General features: G+C 46.9%; 7 protein-coding genes across 8 annotated transcripts; 3 read left to right on the top strand and 4 right to left on the bottom strand.

Moving 5' to 3' along the window:
- Positions 1 to 1,470: 1,470 nt before the first annotated feature.
- On the top strand, positions 1,471 to 3,264 carry DFL_000791 (uncharacterized protein; the record flags this gene model as incomplete). Of its 2 annotated transcripts, XM_067637564.1 has the most annotated exons (2): positions 1,471 to 2,690; positions 2,740 to 2,758. In XM_067637564.1, 2 exons carry the CDS (start codon positions 1,471 to 1,473, stop codon positions 2,756 to 2,758), a joined length of 1,239 nt encoding a protein of 412 aa, XP_067495343.1. The 2 variants fall into 2 exon arrangements, with proteins under 2 accessions (XP_067495343.1, XP_067495342.1); XM_067637563.1 differs by having other exon boundaries at positions 1,471 to 3,264.
- A 433-nt stretch (positions 3,265 to 3,697) lies between these two features.
- DFL_000790 (uncharacterized protein) lies at positions 3,698 to 4,894 on the bottom strand (the record flags this gene model as incomplete). The annotated part of the gene is made up of 1 exon (XM_067637552.1): positions 3,698 to 4,894. One exon carries the CDS (start codon positions 4,892 to 4,894, stop codon positions 3,698 to 3,700), a length of 1,197 nt encoding a protein of 398 aa, XP_067495341.1.
- Positions 4,895 to 6,328: 1,434 nt separating this feature from the next.
- On the bottom strand, positions 6,329 to 7,418 carry DFL_000789 (uncharacterized protein; the record flags this gene model as incomplete). The annotated part of the gene is made up of 3 exons (XM_067637539.1): positions 6,329 to 6,812; positions 6,882 to 7,252; positions 7,341 to 7,418. The coding sequence occupies 3 exons, from the start codon at positions 7,416 to 7,418 to the stop codon at positions 6,329 to 6,331; spliced, it is 933 nt and encodes a 310-aa protein (XP_067495340.1).
- Positions 7,419 to 9,320: 1,902 nt separating this feature from the next.
- Positions 9,321 to 10,021, top strand: DFL_000788 (uncharacterized protein; the record flags this gene model as incomplete). The annotated part of the gene is made up of 3 exons (XM_067637528.1): positions 9,321 to 9,733; positions 9,825 to 9,941; positions 10,012 to 10,021. 3 exons carry the CDS (start codon positions 9,321 to 9,323, stop codon positions 10,019 to 10,021), a joined length of 540 nt encoding a protein of 179 aa, XP_067495339.1.
- Positions 10,022 to 10,337: 316 nt separating this feature from the next.
- On the bottom strand, positions 10,338 to 11,648 carry DFL_000787 (uncharacterized protein; the record flags this gene model as incomplete). The annotated part of the gene is made up of 7 exons (XM_067637518.1): positions 10,338 to 10,362; positions 10,438 to 10,545; positions 10,612 to 10,675; positions 10,761 to 11,267; positions 11,342 to 11,392; positions 11,452 to 11,497; positions 11,595 to 11,648. The coding sequence occupies 7 exons, from the start codon at positions 11,646 to 11,648 to the stop codon at positions 10,338 to 10,340; spliced, it is 855 nt and encodes a 284-aa protein (XP_067495338.1).
- A 350-nt stretch (positions 11,649 to 11,998) lies between these two features.
- DFL_000786 (uncharacterized protein) lies at positions 11,999 to 13,972 on the bottom strand (the record flags this gene model as incomplete). The annotated part of the gene is made up of 4 exons (XM_067637507.1): positions 11,999 to 12,536; positions 12,589 to 12,683; positions 12,735 to 13,716; positions 13,779 to 13,972. 4 exons carry the CDS (start codon positions 13,970 to 13,972, stop codon positions 11,999 to 12,001), a joined length of 1,809 nt encoding a protein of 602 aa, XP_067495337.1.
- A 555-nt stretch (positions 13,973 to 14,527) lies between these two features.
- Positions 14,528 to 18,204, top strand: DFL_000785 (uncharacterized protein; the record flags this gene model as incomplete). Its single annotated transcript, XM_067637496.1, has 3 exons — positions 14,528 to 14,537; positions 14,635 to 14,724; positions 14,873 to 18,204. The coding sequence occupies 3 exons, from the start codon at positions 14,528 to 14,530 to the stop codon at positions 18,202 to 18,204; spliced, it is 3,432 nt and encodes a 1,143-aa protein (XP_067495336.1).
- Between the last annotated feature and the right edge of the window lie 1,066 nt (positions 18,205 to 19,270).

Below are 19,270 nucleotides of genomic sequence, written 5' to 3'. Positions count from 1 at the left end.
TTTCCAAGACCGGGTATTGGTTAATAGTATTTTCTGCTCTGAGGAGGTTACAGTTAGGTTGAGGTTGGTTGATGGTTGCACAGCTGTGTTCCCCTTTAAGAAGTAATGCAAGTTAACCACAATCTTGGATTTGACGTCGACTGTCAATGTTAACCATCAAAGTCTTCTCTGTTGAGGAATGGAATTCAGAAATACGGACTAGAGGAAGACGAACGGGATGACACGATCAGCCCGCGGAGAGTTTGAAAGGAGGAGGGAGGGGAAGATAAGATTCAGAGCTTAGCTAGAAGTGGCTGGGACGGGGGATTAAAATCCGGAAATCCCCAGAGCGAGACAGACAGAACCTTCATCGTCTCAAGATTCTCACTTTTCAGCTCATTGACAGCTGACCAAGGCCGCAGCAAGCTTTTCAGCCGAAAGCTTCAATGGGTTACCCCCGCACGGAGTTTACGAAATCAAAAACCACGGTCACTTTTTTTTGGGAGAGGAATGCAAATGCATGCACGGCATCGCGTCCAAAAGTGTTGACGTATGCCCAGCCCCATGTCACGATTGGACCAGCAGGGATTGGAGAAAAAGAGATCTCGACTATCGGACAGCCAATCCGCTGGGTGTGAAGGAGGGTCGGTAGTCGACCAGTGAGATTTGCTTCATGTTGGTAATATTTGTGTAACAAGGTTAGGCTAAGGCTATCTATTTAATTTACAGATTTAAACCCCCTTGTCCTAGGCGTCCTTGACCCACGAGCTCAGCGTTTCGGTAGGTATATTTAGAGGCTGGTTGGGTTAGTTAGAGGTAACCCTCGGGCCTATTTCCTTTAATGTTAATATAGGCGCTGAGATATCTGTTTGTGGAAGATCTGTGTAACATGGCCTTGGGTCAACTACTTATCTAGGTTATCTTTGAAGCCTGAGACATCCGGGAGGTACATGCATAAATACGTTGTACAGGATCTTTAGGAATACCAGGGATCGTATTATATTACAAAAACGGCAAAACCTGCATGTCCGATTTTTTTATAAATATTTCGACAAGGGGTCTGGATTGGATCCTTGCATCTACCAAGTTAAGTTGTAACTAACATTTCACTTGGTCCGGAGGCACATTTCACTAGAATCTACACCGTCGTTATTGATCGAAACTCGATGCTTTAATTGTATTTCTTTTGTGACAATGATCGATTATATAAACTGTCAAATGAAGAAGGTAGATTGATAATAAACCGACAGGCCTAGCAAGGTATCCCCGGATAAATATACTATCTACAGATGCACGCTGACGACCGCCCCACGTTCGCCTGTCGGGCCAATATGGGTCCGAAACGTACATTACCCCAGCGCACCATGGACTGTGTGATATCTTCGCAAATTCATTCAATTGATTAAGTCTCAATTCACTATTTCCTTTACTTCACAGAAGTATAGACGTCCGCTCATATAATATATCGATATATCTTCATTGTCACCCAAAATGTCATACGAAACCTATACACTCCCCCACCCCGTCCTAGGCCCCCTCACCGGCCGTCTCGTCGAAAACGACTCGGTCGTCCACTTCCGCTCAATCCCCTACGCCACCATCCCTGCCCGTTTTTGTCCCTCCCAGTCCCTCTCTACGATCCCCGAAACTTTCGACCACCGTCCTCACCGCCAATTCACAGAATACGGTTTCGCCTGTCCCGGTCGTCCCCATGACCCCTCCGACCTCCCCGGAGAGCTTCCCCGCCAATATGACGAATTCAAATGTTTAACCCTTACTATCTCCGCTATAAAGTCCCAACTAGATATAGTTTCATCCGGGTCATTAGAACAACTTAATCATCTCCAAAAGCTTCCTGTGTTAGTATACCTCCACGGCGGCAGCTTCACCGAAGGCGCAGGTCACATTTCATCAATGCATGAAACAATCCGGCTAGCATCCTTCTCCATCACCGATTCCTCCACTCCCACGATATTAGTCTCAATCGGATACCGTCTAGGCGCATTCGCCGGTCTCGCAAGTCAAGATTTATTGGACGAAGCAATTGAAAACGGTGATGAAGATATTTTTAATCAAGGACTTTTCGACCAGAGAAAAGCTCTTCTGTGGATCAAGAAGTTCATCGGAGGGTTCGGTGGTGATGAGGATAGGATTACGGTGTTTGGGGAGTCGGCGGGGAGTATAAGTATTGCGTTACATTTATTGGCGGATGAACCATTGTTTTCCAGGTGTGCGATGCAGAGTGGGAATATTGCGACTTTTGGCCGGACGTTGAAGTGGGAGGAGGTTAATGGGATATATGACAAGTTGTTGACGAGCGTAGGGGGGGAAACGGGTGGGAGTAAAGAGGAGAGGTTGGAGGTATTAAGGAACATACCGCAAGAACGGCTTTGGAAGGAGTTCATCAGTATCGGAGGGGCGGTTATGGAAGCTTATTATGGAAATGAAGGGACGTTCTTTAAAAAGCTGGAAGGTGTGGTGCCGGTTCATTCGAATCATGTGGAGTTGACGGCGAAGAGGGAGTGGATTGATGGTGTCATCGTTGGCGACGACTTCTGGGAAGGATACATATTTAAAGATGGGCTGGTGCATGCAAAACATAATAAATTTGTGGAGATGTTTAAAACGGTGTTTGGAGTGGAAATTGGGACAAAGATCTTGGAAAGTTATGATATCGAACCTGATGAGGAGGTATGGACGGACCAGGTAAAGTTTTTTGTCAGGTTGATGTACCTGGTTGGAGATTTATTTTTTCAACAGCCTACGGCTCAGATGGTAGATGGGCTATCAAAGGCTTATTATGGCACCCAGGCTGGTGAGGATGAGAAGAGACGAAAGGTGTTTAGATATCAATTCAACCTACCGAATCTATGGCCCGGATCGCCGTTCTCCTTCGTTCCAGGTCATCACTTTGTTGAAATGTTTTATCAGTTCATGACATTCCGAGAACGATATCCTACCCACCGAAACAATTTTTACCAACGGCAGTCGGAGGGGATAGCAAGGTTGTGGATTGCATTTGCGAATGGGAAAGATCCGTGGGAGGAATATAATGAAGAGACGGGTTTTAAGATTCAACTTTGTGATGATGTTAATGGATGGCATTTAAGGACTAGAGAGGAGGATGTGGAGAGGTCGAAGGATGAACAGTGGGGGGAGAGGAGGTATAGGCAGTGGGAATTAATTACCAAGGGGTTTGAGAAGTTGGAGAAGGAAGGTGGGAGGGAGGAAGTAGAGAGGGCGAGGAGGAGGTTGTGGGATATGAATGGGTATATGGATGATTAGGAGTTTGTGTTCAGTTTTGGGAAGAGGGAGGATTGGGATACTCAACAACTATCTGAGTAGATATTTACTTACGTAGTTATAAACCCCACGAGACTACGTCCAGCCTAGTCTCCGGGGCAAACACCACGCACCAACAAGTTTACGGGGCTCGAAGGGCGCGGGCGTGAAATACAACGGCAACCTGCATTGTTCATATATTTCAAAAGAGCTCATATAACTTCAGAGGATGTCTCTAGAGTATTATAATTACGGTATTTAGGTCATATGTAGGGCGGCCTTATTCTTTAATACTAAAAGTACTTAGGTATATATATACTAAACCATGTCAAATATAACGTACCTGTATCCGCCCCTTTAAACCAACTCCAAACTAAACGCCAGTCGCTATGCATTGCATATTACATGTCTACTCAAAAATATACAACAAAGAATCTCAAGATATCCTCGACATCCCAGCTATATTCCTCCCCCAAGGTTCCACTTCCTCTCCATCCTCCGTAGAAAATGGCGTCATCAACCCCGACCTCTCACTCACGATCGGGCTCCCCACTTCCCCTCTCTTATCCACACCCACCAACGTCGATGTCCCCGTAGTCATAGTCCCTCCCGTAGAAATTATCGGCACTATAGTCTTACTGTGCCTCCCCGATCTCCTTTTTTCCTCCGTCGGCAGAGTATCTCGTACTCCAACCTTCTTAACTTTCCCCACAACCCCCCTAAAATACTCCCTAACAGGGCCCCAAATCGCCACCACACAAACCACAAAAGTCCCCAATCCCGTCTCAAACAGCGCACAAAGCACCAAACTAGGTGCCGTAACATCTGTCCCCAAATCCGAGGGATGGTAAAGATACATCTCCAACACATAAATCCTCACCGCTTGCGTCGCACAAGTTACAAACCCCGTGAAGAAAACAATGCACAACGCCAACTTTTTCGATGTTGCCAGATGTGACTTCCAAACGAACGGGAATGGGTAGAGCAACAACATAAACTCCGTGAATAATCCGAATACCTCCGTTACTATTGTTAATTTGTGGAGATAATCTATCCCGCCGTTTTCGGGTGATGGGCAGTTCCAGGGATTTTCCCAGGTATCTTTTAAGGGAAAACAGCTGACGAAGATGTTGACTATTCGCATGATGAATTGGAGGATACTGAGTAGGAATATTCCGGAAAGCCAGTATTTGGCCTTTTGTGTCGTTGCGAAGGCGCGTGAGTAAAATAGTACGATTGAGATTTTGATCAACATCACCGCAAGTACGTTGCAGAGATCATGAATCCATAGCCACAGTAGAAATTTAGACAGTTGGTCTAACGGTAACGTTGATATTGTGGCAGGGACGATTGTAACGGTGATATAGACCCATATGGCCCAGAGTGCCCATGTTAATGGAAGAGATAGCAGGATAAAGTAATCATCCCATTTTATGGAGATGGAGTTTTTTATGCGGATGTAGAAGCGAAGGAAGATACCAAAGGTGGCGAGGATGGGGAGTATTACTTCGGCGGCGGCTCCGGTTTTGAGGTCTGTGATGTAACCGGAGTTGGACATTGAATGGCTGCTATTGCTGTTTAAGCTTGCCGTGTTGGGGGTGTTGGATTCGGGGTTGTAAGGTGTGTAGTACATGTGGAACCGGGCGTTAGCGCGTGGGGGTTTATTGGATCACAGGCGCATAGATTGGAGACTGGGGTTTAGACGCTGCATTTCATGGGATTTGATTTTGGATACGAAAGAGGAATCGACTTGATTCTAGAAAAGAAGGAGAATGCAAATGGAAAAGGTATGAAAACGGGAAGGAAATGTCAGAGAAATCAGAGCTTTGAGCAATAATAATGGGCAAGAGCGAAGCTGCTGGCACTGGATCAATTATCATGCATGCGCAAGCCCGTAGGGCGCATTGTGCGCCGTGAAGAGCTCGAGCGTTACCCTCGGCCGACTCAGCCGCAGTCCCTTATCCATATCTGCCTACGAGGGCTGCAGGGAAGCTTTTTGGAGAAGTTCTTGGGTCTAGAAAAGGGATTGCTATGATTGGCTGGATGCACGGTGGCGTTAGAAGGGCGGGTCTTTTTTTCTGTTTTGGGATATCAGAATATCGTCGTGACCTTGATGCCAAGCGCAGCACCTCGCAAACCCATTTTTAATTTTTTGGGGGGGATGCTTATGTAGTGCAGCTACAGTTGATGTCAAGCAGTTAAAAGCCGTTAAAGATTATTAAGCTGGCCAAGCTTCGTGAGTAATGTCGATACCGATGATGCTGGGGTTCGGTTTGAGCTGCTCGCGACGGTGTATGTATAGCAGGCGCAGCTGGCATCAACCTACTAGACACCTGCGTGAGGATAGGATGCCGATTGTTTCCTCCTCAACCGTAGGTCATCTTGTGAGGAAGAAATCACACAAAATAGCTAAAGTTTTCGGGATGTCTTATAAGAAATGCATGGACCATCTCGTTCACGAGAATAGCCCTCATCATACATAGGAAACTCATGACATCGGTATCCGAAAATGCCTATACACACATAGAAGAAAAAGAACACAAGGGAATAGCTGAAACCATTGACGAATACTTTGGAATATTTCCAAAGGAAAAAAAAAGTGGGAGGAAAAAGCGGAAGCATACACCCATTCTTTTAATCTCAAGGAGAAACAAAAGAGAAGAGGTTAAATACATTCAACACCGTTCTTGTGCCTGTACCTGTGCGGGAGCAGAAAAACAGTAAAGAACTTTTGTGCGGGAATCGTTATGTCGTAAAAAAACAACGATAAGGATAGAAAGGTGGAAGAACGTTGCAAAAAAAAAGATAACACCCCCCCAAAATAGTAGAAGAAACAAGATAGAGCCTGGTCTAGTTCAATAGCAATAGGAAAAGCCCAGTGCAATATTGATCAAAACACCCCGGGATTACCCTCGGCGTCGGCCTTGTCCTTCCTTTCTCCCGAAACCTCCTTTCTCTGTTTCTTGGGAGTTGATAGAAAACTAGTACGAGGAGTATTAGGGGCGTCGGCACCTGGGGCATCGGGCTCGCCGTTGGTGGCTAGCTCAGCGTCAGGTTCTGAAGGGTTCTACTCATCAGTTCCCGCAACATCGCCAACTTCACCTTCCGACTCGTCACCAGAAACCTCCATGTTCTCGAGCGCCTTCTCCTCCATGAGTTTCTTGAGCTCAGCATCATCGCTCTCCGTGACTGCCTTCGGAGCCATCTTGATGGCGCAAACGCCTCCGGCGGCCTTGATGCTCTCATCGATGGCTTGGATCGCAGATTCGAGGACGGCGATTCCGGATTCTTTCGACAAACACTGGGAAGTGAGGACGTAGAGTGGTGGAGAAACAAGCTTGACTTTGACTGGGGTTTCGGCAGTCTGCTTGGCCTCTGCGGCGCGGAGGGCGTCCTTGATAGCATCGATGCCATCGTATCCGAAGCATGTGACTTCGACGTCGGCACGAACCTTGGTTGGTTGTGGGGTCAGACGCTTTCCAATGTAGGTCATAAGCTCCTCCTTGACGGCTTCATTTGGGAAAGTGATCTCGTCCCACATATCGGGGTTTCTTGAAGAGCGCAATATAGGTTAGATTGACAAAGCCAACTCTTTATAGTAGTGATTCCGGGTAACATACGTGATAGAGTACTTGAAAGCATCGACGGTATGGCCGAACTTCTTCATCAAAGGCCAAGATATCGAGCTGTAAAGGTCCTCCAATGGAATCTTTGTCTTCTCTGCAACGTGTCTGAGGATGGAGTGTACCATCTTGGATTTGTTGAAACGTTCCTCACATTTAACGACATCTTCGGCACTGACACGTCGCTTGCTGAGATCGATGTATCCCTTCTCCTTGTCGACTCTGAGAACCACAACGACTTCATTACGTCCAACGCGAATGAGTTTCTGGATGGAACGGATACGACGGCGAGAGAGCTCGGAGAGTAAGATCATGCCGTCGATATTATCGTACTCGAGAAGTTTTACGTAGGCTCCCATCTCGGCAATCTGGTGGTTTTCGTGGTGTGTCGGTAATGATATTCTGTTTGATAGAGCTTGACGGGAGCGGGGAGCTTGTAAGCGTGTGTGAACGAACCTGCTTAACATTGACCATGACATAACTATCCACTTCAGGATACTTTTCCTCGTAGTATCGACAGTTTGTTAACGACATGTTGGCGGTTTTTGAGTTGAATATGGGGAGGATCGTAGAAGCGGGGTGGTCGGACGTGAAGCTGGTGGGGAAGCTTTCCTGATGATGGTCACTTCGTCACTTGAATACGAATGGTTAAGCTAAGACGGTCGGAGAATTGGTCTAGATTTAGTGATGGATGGCGGTGGGGAAAGATGAGTGGACGAGATGATGGTGTCGATGAAGAGAAAGATGGGCGACTCTCGAAGACAGCAACTGGCTTAGAAGGAATGGGAAGCTAGGATGAAGCCTTTTAAAATAGAGAGACGGGTATCAAGACGGTAGGAGCTCGGTGTATCGGAGGTCCGAGTGAGAGCTGTGGCCAGTGGCTGTGGTGATGGTGGTGGTGATGTTGGAGAGGGAGAGAAGGTGGTTTGGTTGAAGTACGTTGGAAGATAAAGAAGACAAGCTTCTGCGGTGAATCACACACAAATTCGACAATGCAAAATGTCACCACACAAAATACCACATCACGAAGTTTCGCACCATACACAGCATCTATGAGGTATTTCACCTCGGCTTGGACCTGCCTCGTATCCACTGGGCTCCGAACAGGGACAGAGCGGGCAAAAAATTATAATCTTGCGATCTTGAGCACGATTCTAGTTAGCATTCCCTAGGTCTTTTTTTCTTTGTATATGGATGCCTCTGTACATGTACACATGTCGTGGTTGAGGCGCAGAATGACAAAATTTTCTTTTCGCTTGTCGGCGCTTGTCTCCAACCGGCATCCCTGCAAACTTACATATATCCCACTCTTTGCTTGGAGGCTTATCGATAAAAGCTGGGGCCCGCAGTACTTTCGTCCACACCTTGCGCTCACAACTGTAATGTTCGTATGAGCGTCTGATTTTCAAGGCGCGAGGCGATTCTCTTAAATAAAAATATACTCCGTATGTTAGGATGCAATAATGCACAATGCGGGGTGAGTTATCAATATTATCCCACCTGGATCGAAATTTCACCGACCAATGTTATAATGTCATGGTCGAATTTGATCACAAGCTGTCGGGTTGGATATTGCATTAATTAGCCTGAGCTGACCGAGGGGTTTCTGCTTGTTTGCTTTTGAGGATGCACGTGCGCATATACCGTATATCCACTGTTGAAGTGCAGTACTCTCAGTCTAACTTGCTATAAAATATTATTTAAAATTGACAATTAATTGTAGTCTTTCGGTGGTCGAGTTTTGTCCTTCTCCGACGGCGGACTATAAATTCATTCCTATATAACTTCTTATACATACATATAGATGCCTCATACTCGGGGCTATCCTTTTAAACAAGTATTTATGGTATCTAGGCTAGTATCGTGATTTTTATGTTATAATTCTCAACGTCTAAACTTCGTTTATGATAGGCGCTAGGTCGATCGATTAATTATGGACATTCGGTGGTTTATTTGCAAACTCAAACTAAATCCTCCGTGCATGGGCTTCCGGTGAGGTCGGCTTGCTATTATTTCATCTAGAGGATCATCTGCAAAGATACCTTCGATATAGTATTGGGCGACGGAGCCATGCGTTTTGTTGGTGATGTTTGATTTTAGACGTCGACACGGCTTCGTGCTTCGTGCTTTGGTAATGACTAGTACATCGTAGTGATATATAATATGGTATCGAAATTAAAAAGGGCCGACGGTTTCTTTCAGACAAATGCCATTTTTTCGAAGTATAGTCATCGCCGTGGAAGCTGTGGAGCTAGACCCGCGCTGGGTAACCAGTTGGCTCGGGGCAATGTCATTGGCTGGGAGCCCAACCGACCAACATCCATGGAAACATCTTCAACCTCATCCGGTCCCTTCCCCCACTTCAACTTCAACGTTAACATCAACTTCAACATTAAAACCCCTCCAATCTACGGAAAATAAGATAAAATAAAAACAATGTCAGAAACCGGCCTCCCCCCAAACTGGGAAATCCGCGTCTCCAAATCCCGCGGAATCCCCTACTACTTCAACCCTCAAACCCAAGAATCGCGCTGGGAATCCCCCCCGGGAACCGACTCCGACAAGCTTAAAACCTACATGGCCACAAAGTTCTCCTCTTCTTCCGGAGGCAGTGGCGACCAAAATTCCAAATCTCAGGGAGAAAAAATCAGAGCTGCGCATTTACTCGTCAAACACGAGGGAAGCCGAAGACCATCCAGCTGGAAGGACGCGGAAATTACGAGATCCAAAGAGGAGGCTAGAGCTATCCTTCAAGGGCACGAACAGAGGATCAGAGGAGGTGGTGTCACGCTCGCGGAACTGGCGAAGACGGAAAGTGATTGTTCTAGTGCTAGGAAGGGCGGTGATTTGTATGTCCCTCCGTCTCCTCTTGTCACGTTTGAGTAAAGTCGCTACGCGTATGGGAGTGGGATACTGATGCACCACTGTTGTCACATATAGGGGATACTTTGGAAGAGGTGATATGCAGAAGGAATTCGAGGATGCTGCCTTTGGACTCAAACCCGGCGAGATGAGCGGTATCGTTGAGACAGCTTCTGGCTTGCATTTGATTGAAAGGTACGGTCTACATCCCCGAGTATATCCTATTGAAAAGTCTCACACCTAACAAAATTGGCCCGGCGATTAGAATCTCATAAAATAAAATTAAAAAGGTGATCTTAAAAAGTAACTCTAGCGAAGCGTGTATACATAGCTATCATGGTGGTGATTGATCATTACAATTTTAAGAACGTTAAATGGGAGGATTTTTTGATAGTTCCAGCTTGACAGGACAAGAAAATTTGATAAAAGTACATTGAACATTCCATCAAAAGTCCACTCTCGGGAACCAGCCAACCTGCGCCAATTGTCCAATCGCACGATCCATAAATCCCGTGCGCAGGGTCCCATTTATCTCCCTGCTTGCTCACGACCGGTACCATAGTAACTTTTAAAAAATATCCAGGCTCCTTCTTATAACGGCTTCAATGATGTGTGTCTAAAGCACGTCTGTTAGCTCATAACGATATAGATTTCTTCCCTTGTGAGCTAGAGGGATATCGTATCAACTTACGCGAAGAACAATATTTTGATCGCTAAGGCGAACCCGCCGTGTAAAACCAACATGACAATGAGCACTATCTTCGATGTTTGTGCATCAATCCCACTGATCACAGGGTACCTGAGCAAGAACTCCCCGTCAGCACCATCATTTCTTCGTAAAACCTTTGGTAGGAAAGAAGCTTACAAATTCCTAAACAAAAAGGTTGCCGAGATTCCCAATCCAACCGCGCAAAAGACCCAGTTAAGAACTACACACCCAAAATTAGCTTGTCGCATCCCTCACACAACCAAACGATGTCTTGGAACAAACGAAGACCGAAGGGTAATACATACTCTGAATCGGACTAACGCTAGCAATGCTCACGGGTACCCAAATCACATTCGCATACCCATACAGACTCAGACACTCCAACAAATTCGCCGAATCACTTCCATACCACTTCAACACCCCCCACAGCGCAACAGGCACCAACGCCGTATACCCGTAAACCAGCCCAGCCGCTCCCGTCAAATTCGTAAAATTGTAATTAAACCCATCGCTACCCTTGACCTTTGCAAAATAACTTGCGAGAGTAGAGGTAAGAAAAAGCATCAACACGACCGTGGAAGCGATCCAGACGGGACCGTAAAGGTCCGGATTGCCTTCCAAGACGTCCAAGAAGTTGGATTTGGGAAATAAAGCGGCGAAGCAGCGGCGGAGGACTTCGGAGGTGTCGACATTGAAGAATTGGGCGTAGAAGGAGAGGCTCCATAGGTAGCGTTTGCCCGTGGGGTTGGTGGCATTCTCGCCGGCTGTGCGGGATGAGGAGGATGCGCCGCCGCCGGTGGAAAAGAAACCTCCTGGTAGGAAGTTAAGGTTAGTTATATCGGGTACATATAGGCGGGGGTTTATCAAATTGAAGACGATGCAGTACGTGATTGGTCTGATGGGATCTTGCCGGTGGGAGGGTCGTTGTGGCCGAAGTCTGTCACGAGATACCTGTTAGCCTTGTATGACCATGATAGTAGAGTATCCATACCGTACCTTGAAAATCGAGACCAGTCTCGAGATCAGTATGGCCTAAATCGCCCTGTTTCAATCGTCGCCGCGGTCTTAGCTATCCGATTCCTTGGATCTTATGGGGATGCCACCTATTCGAGGCTCTTGCGCGGGGAGGAAGAGCGAACTTCATCATCCACCTCAACAACTACATCGTAGCCGGCTCCGGACGGCCTGGACATGCTGAGCGATCGGGTATTTGGTGTCGTTCAATCGTTTCGCGGGGGGGCCTAAGCTGGGATGTCGAGATGTTGAAGCTGGTGAGGTTCCAAGTTGGACAGGTTGCGCTTATACTGTCGAGCCAAGACATCGACAGGCGTCGTCATGCAACGCGAAGCCACCAAGCATCACTTCGAGCTCGGTTATTGACTCCCTAATCCTACGAATTATATTAAAATTGGCCGTGGTTTGGGTCTAAAGGAAATAAATTGGATTGGACAAAAGGTCGGCTTTATTATCATTCCTTAGGATGCAATAGAAATGTATTTATGTACATGTACATGCAAACGATATCAATGGCCACCCGGTCACATTATCTCCCCCATCGAAACCAACCCCGGTTCTGCGGAGCAGCTTCGTCCTTCTTCGCATCGTCGACTTCCATCGGAGTTGTAGCAGCTGGCTCATTGACAACCGGGGCGACTTCTTTCTCCAAGCCCGGATATTCAATGTAATTCCATGCGATATCGAAGAAAATAGGCTTAACGGGTACCGGCTTAACCTTCGGTGGGAATTCAATCAGATTCGTGAAATCGACACCAGCCTCCGGGTATACACCTAGACTTTCAATAAGTGGTTTTTTGACTGCTAGCTTTTGGGCGAGGGTGGCGGATTGCTGGGTTAGACGATCCATTTCAGCAAGCGCATGGTAGCGTTGAACATTGGCTTTCAATTCCGTGGCGAGGATGTTGACCTTCTCAGATGGGATGGAGAATGGATCGCTGGAGGTAGATTTTATTTGTGGTGAAAGTGAGATTGCGGTGTTGATGCTTTCAGATGCACGGTGGTAGAGAGCCAGAGCATTCAGTCGGTTGCCAATATTGGCGTGCGAGGCGGCGATTGCTGAACATCTGCCCAAGGGGTTAGTAATGCTCTAGAAAACATAGGGTCTTGATAACATACTTGAGGGCAAGATAGTAGTGGCGTTTCATCTCGAGTTCGTTGCCGAATTCCTCGTCTGCCGCGACACCAGGAAGTTCTGTGGCTTGTTCCAAGTCCTTGAGAAGACAGTCAGCTAAGATGAACCACAAAATATTAAGATAACGCACCTGTAGTATAGCATCCCAAAGCGCAACTTCTTCTTTAAAACCAGCAACAGCGCCGGGTCCATCTTTCTCTTTCTTGTCATCCCAGACACCCGTAGCCATGACACTGTTTCTCCGAATTCTCCATGAAATGAGGTTGTAATTTACGTAGGTATAAATAATCTGCAGGGCCTGGATTCTCTCGTCGCCAGCGCTCGCTCCATCATTGAGGGCATCATCGATTGTTTTCTTGATGACATCCGCAGACTCTTGCCATGCTGCCAAAATCTCGTCAAACTGGTCCGCTCTGGACTTTCCAGAATCTGCCTTGTGTTCATCAAGGTATGATTCAAGATTCTTTTCGGCCGCAACTACACTCCCTAGAGCAAGTGCAACATCTGCGTCTTCAACTGGCGCAGTACGAGTTCTCCACGTTATCGATTTGACCGCAGTTGGTTTTGCTGAAGAGCCGGCAGCAACATGCTCCTCTTCCTCGGGCTCTTTTAAAATATCTACGTCTAGTGCGGTGACGGCGCTGAGTAGTTTCTCGTCGTCTTTTGGGAAATGTTGGCGGCTAATCGTATCAATATCCTGATTTCTAGGTAGACGCAACTGATACGAGCTGTAGCGAACACCAGCGTCGATGTTGCTATTCAAAATTTCCTTGAAAGTATCCCCTCGAACGGCAGCGGAGAGAGCGAGATAAATGATCCTCGCGGTCGACAGGTACGCAAGAGCTTTCTCCCAGTGCCTCTTCTCGAAGGCAATTGCACCAGCAATAGAGTCCGCATAAGCTTTAGCCTCAAGTATGTCGTTTTGGCTAGCGTTACTCTCCGGATCTTGGAGTAGTGCGAGAAGTTGGGAAGCATATTTGTAGGCCTTGTTGAAACGGGTGATAATGTGGCTGCGTGTCGGACCTGATAGAGCTGAAGCTCCAGAATCGGATTTCATGTACATTGCAAAAGCCCATGCTCTTTCAGTGGAGTAGACAAGAAGGTGTGCATATCTATGCTATCAAGGTTAGCTATCTCGGAGCTACAAGAGGTCGACCGGGATAGCACTACGGACTTGGTATTTTCAGCAATGTTCTGGGGCGTGATAGCAGCCTTCGTGACATATTTCCGGGACCGACTAGCCGATTTGCCGTATAAATTTCGTCTTAACTTTGAGATCCTGCGAGAACAAAGCGCTCGGTAGGCATTGTAGTCGCCGAGGAGGAGGGGATCAGAGCGGAGCTTTAGAACGGTGGTTGTGATATCCATCTTGATGATCGTACACGCATCAATTCGAATCCAGTGACGGTATCAATAATTTCACCCTTAGTAAGGTGATACCCCTGACGAGCTTCAACGGTGTCGTGTGCGATCGCGATGGAAGGTGGGATGTTGGCGATGTGGCCGAATTCGAAGCTTGGTGCCGGTGTGCGTGCAGGTTGTGGTGTCGTGGGGTGAAAGTGTGGCGGTGGCTGCATATGTAGTCTACAAAATCTCAAAAAGTGGCGTGTTTCTTCAACTTCCAAAAATTTACAGGTCTTGGCCTGGAACCTCCCACTCGCTTTCAAATTCGACGTTGGCTGGCGCAAAAAAAACAATAATACCAAGAATACCTCTCCCGACAATTGGTTACGGCCCGCGAATCAGAGGGGTGGAATCGGCGACCAATATTACTACCATATACTTATCTGAATTGTGATATCTTTCGGGAGGAAGCCGTATTGTATTGGCATGCCGATAGGCGGGTGGTGAATCGAATGTCAATGTCGACACTGCGGGCACTATTGCTTCCCCATCACTTACCATTCTCGTCGAGATAAGGATATGTTTTCTGGTGCGTATGTGCAGACAGACTGGCCGAATTTATATCGAACTTGAACATCTCTTGTTTCTTTGAAGGAATTACTAACCGAAAAAAATTCTTAATCCAGCACCCACAGTCCCAACCACGCTCATAGAAGAGGTCCTCGAGAACACGACGGCGAGAAGTAGGGCCGCTGAGACGGGGCATGCTCGAACGGGTAGCTGTTCGCCTAAACCATCGAGGCTGTACTCGCTCCAATGTTCGGACAGCGAGCATATCATCCAGTCGGATGCTTCATTCCGCTTTTTGGATCCATGGAGGAGAATCGCTATTGGGACGGCCCACTGATAATTATGAAGGGTCAGAAAGCTTCCAGGACATATTGTTTAGCAAAGTCAGGTCGATATCATTGGCTTTGTCTGGACATGTGGATCGAATCTCGAAGTTCAATTCGCTGCTACCGGTCCCTCCAAGACCCCCCTCGTCAGACCAATTCACCATATCTGCCTTCGGCCTCGACTTCTTATATCCACCGCACGCTATAGCACTTCTTCAGCGGCTCTCGGTCAGGAGAAGCTCGAGGGCTCCCAGCAATCGAAATGCGTACCTTCCTCGGTCCTATAGCTCCTTCGTTGGCGATTCTTCAAAGGCGAAACGTGAGGCTAAGATTAGAGCCGAGTTGGCTGCGAGGCAGGATGATGAGTGGGAGTATGGTCAATCTGGGATGGCAGAAGGGTTTTTAGACAGGCGGAAGAGGAATTCGAGGGATAAATTTATGCCTTCCGAAAAGAAAGTCAGATCGCTCCAGACCCTAAACCCTGAGGATTTCGACCTCTCGGAGGAGTCATTCGACCGGGCGTGGGCGTGGTATTCTAGGGAGGAGGGAGCCCCAGAAGAACCAGCGCTTGTACTGGGGCCAAATTCGCAGAGAAGACGACTTTTGTTTGGGTACCTAGTTAACAGCAAACGGAAAGTCGATCATGAAAGACTTATTATATTTATTGAGGGCCTGTCTCCCGAAAACCGCCGGGAGATGGATTGGAAGACTCTTATACACGCATACCTTTTCCTGGACCAAGTCGACCCTGCCTACATTGCTCTTTCAAAACTGGTTGAACAAAGAATTGGCAGTACCCAAGTCGGATTTGAAGAGTTTATTTCCTACTGTGTCAACCATGATAGCTGGGATCGAGCTATTCGTTGTTGGCAACTTCTACAACAAGAACTTCCTGAACGCAAAAATCCATCAAATACAGAAATTGAACTTCGAGCTGTTCCACGGTTTGAACAAGTTCGGCCGCAACTTATTGTCACCTCGATCGCCGATTTTATGAACAGATATGCCACCTGGGTAGAAAACCTACTTAACAACGATATGTTGAACCGCGATTTCGCAATCTGGCTGTTCGTCGGTGTGAAGAAGGACTTTGCGCAAGGCGGGGGTGCTGTATTCACCAAGGCGGACATCGAACGGATCAATAAGTTGTTGGGATCAAAGGCATGGTACACTCCAGATGAGAAGGACCTGGAATATAATATTCTCGGTACGCCATACTTAGAGAACCATGAAGAGGTTATCAAACAGTATTCCGAGTACCGGCTTTCCCCCAAAGCTCGTCCATCCAACATACTACTCTACCGGATCCTGCTAGCATCCATAGCGGCTGGGGACTTTAAAGCAATGCAAATGGTCTTCGATGACTGGTTTAAGCATCACACTCACCCAACCATTAAAGCCTACCGACAAATGATGGACGTTTTCGCCAAGCGGGGAGAAGTAAATATCGTTGAGGAGCTGTATAAGCAATTCTCTAGCCGATTCGCCCCTACCGCAGACGACTATGGCCATATACTCAGAGGATATGTTGAACGAGGTGAAGTTGCCACTGCAGTTGAAAAGCTTGAGGCCATGCCTTTACTAAATCTCAAGCCTAATCTCGAGTGCTACAATATTCTTTTGAGAGGATTTTCTCAGGCAGAGGATATGGAAAGTGCGATGGATTACCTCAATGTGATCCTAGAGCTCGGATTCGAGCCAAACTCGGGTACATACGGTTCGATGATGTACGTCTGTGCAGCTCGAGGCGATTTCGAAAATGTGGACCTTCTCTTCAGAGCGGCTTGCAAGAAGATGACGCCGACTGTCACTATGTGGAACATGGTCGTTTGGTCGCACGTCAATGGCGGAGCTCGCTCTCTGGCTTGGAAGATAATCAATTTCATTTACCGACAGGAAATGGGAATTCCCATGACCCACATGTACAACATGTTGATGAGTGCTCATGCCAACAAGAAAGAGCTTCGCAACGTGAATAGGATCTTTAAGGAAATGCAGGAGAGGGGGGTCCCCTTCAATTTTCATAGTTATGCTATCATGATGCGTGCACTTACTCAAACGCAGCATCGGGAGAACCTCCAAAAAGCCAGACAAATGTTGGACCTCTTACAGACGCAGAACATCCAAACAGGTCCTGTACCCTACGCCACCCTCATGCAAGGCTTCCTGCGCAGACGAAAATATTCCGAGGTTTTTGCCATTTACAAGACAATGATGGAAAACGGGGTCGAGCCGAATTTCAGCGCACAGTCCATGCTTCTCCTCGCGTCTATCTTTGAAGCACAAGAACTAGCGAAGTTCACGGGCAACGTTGATCTCAGCTCTGCAGAGGAAATATCCCGTCTGGCAATCGAAAGGTTTTCGGGGTTCGATCCCACGAGTTTCAGTCCTGTCAAGAGCGCCGTTCCAACTTATATTTTCACTCCACTCCTTTCAGCCTACATTTACAAAGAAGACTATGACTCTGTCCGCAAAACATACCAACATTTCCTCAAGATTTCCTCTCTCAAAGGCACCAAGCCCACCATGAACATGTATCTAAAGCTGCTACACGCATCCCAAAGAGAAAGGAATTGGACAGGCCTTCGCGAGATCTGGCGACTGATGTACAGAGAAGCACAACGCCGCGGACGGCCACTAACTCAAATCAGCACTGGATCCAATGTTGTGACGGTCAAAAAGAGGGAAATGTGTCCTGCATTTGATATCATGCTCAAGGCAGCGATCGATTCGTTGGAAGTAGTCGGCCCAGAGACCGATGCCATCACCGTCGAAGAAATTGGAAAAATGATGCAAGAGATCATTACGTGGGGGTTCGAGCTCGACGGTGGCAATTGGAATTCTCTCATCGTTTTGGCCGCAAGGTCTGGGGATCTCGAACAGGCGTTTCGGCTGGGTGAAAGCCAGCTGGTCAAAGATACTGGGATACATTACAGAATCAGAGCCCAGCAGCGATTCGGTTTTATCGGTTGGGCGAAACATGCACAACATCCGCATCTTCATACGATCGATATCCTAGGAGGCCAACTAAACAATCTATTCAATTTAACCCGAAGCGGTACCGAAAAAGCCGAAAAGGCAAGAGCCTTGGCCAAAAAGATCGCAACAACATGTCCAGTCATGTGGAAGATATGCAACGCCCGAAACAAGAGAGGTCTCAAAGCACAGACCGATGAGGTTCACGCGAAGATCCTTGACTTCGCAGAAATTGCTAGACGGCCAAAGGTTGATAAACTCAAGATTACGCGTGACTATGCCTTAGCGCCGTTTAAGGTGCAAAAGGAACGGTATCTTAGAGGTTCGGCGAAGTCGACGTTTGAGTTTCCATTTGGGGAGATGGAGTTTGACCCTGAGGACTAGGATTTTCGCCTTCCTTTTTGTGAAATATTATTAACTATTACTTGTACATACTTTTGCAAACCCGGAGCGCTGCTTAGGGGCCTCCTGGCTGGTTCGGATGAACAGAACGAGGGTGTGGAGAGTAGGGTGACTTGAGAGTCGCCTTGCGTCCGGCTAGCCATTAAATTGTATATATTGGTCTTCGACCAGAGTTGATAAAATGGCATATTTCGAGGTAATTATCTAGATATCTAGAACTAAGGTTCAGTTTGGTAGCCTGTCCATGTTTGAGTATTTAGCCGGGTGGAACTGTACGTTAATCTTGAGATAGGAAAGAATCAATAGTTTATGTAGACGAACGAACGAATGGTTCGTTTGATACCTGCGCATTCTGTACTGTTAATGCTATAGAGGTTATCTGTTTATGAGATTGGCAATTGGATGATTGCATAAAAGTTTCCCACGGAATGCGATAGAATGCACAGTATCTGGATTCTAGATTTCCTTGTCTTTTTTTTTTAAAAAAACAGCATTCATAAATTCGCGCGTACCATTGGAACTAGATTATGAAAACGATTAGATACATTTATAAGCACGGGCAGCAGGGTTTCATTATTATCGGCGGACAAAGAGGAGGGATATGAAAAAGGATGGGAAGAAGAATAGGAGGAGGAAGAAGAACAGGAAGAAACGGAGAGAACAGAGAGAGAGGAAAGTGAAAGAAAAGCAGGAAACCAAAACGGGGACAAATTAAAAGATGCTTAGATACGATACATCCCGTACTAAGACCACTCGACTAATCGATGTCGACCTGCAGAGATACACCACCTCCAAGCGCGTTTAAGAGTACCTGAGTCAGAAGGTACCAGCACTACATTATTACGTATTACCCATCGTCGCGTCGAGTTTCAAATCCATCCTCATCGATCATCCAGGTTAACGGTTACTAGCCATCGTATTCTATGATTGTGAAGACTCATATGTGATCGTACGTAGTCTACTTTCAATCGACAGAACGCGCCCCGATATCTTCCTAGTCAGTGGCTTCTAAGTAATTGCTCCGCAATGCTATTTTCGTCTAAAGCGT

Source organism: Arthrobotrys flagrans (assembly GCF_004000055.1).
Source record: "Arthrobotrys flagrans strain CBS H-5679 chromosome Unknown unitig_15, whole genome shotgun sequence".
Classification (NCBI taxonomy): domain Eukaryota; kingdom Fungi; phylum Ascomycota; class Orbiliomycetes; order Orbiliales; family Orbiliaceae; genus Arthrobotrys; species Arthrobotrys flagrans.
This window is presented reverse-complemented; position numbering and strand designations above follow the sequence as displayed.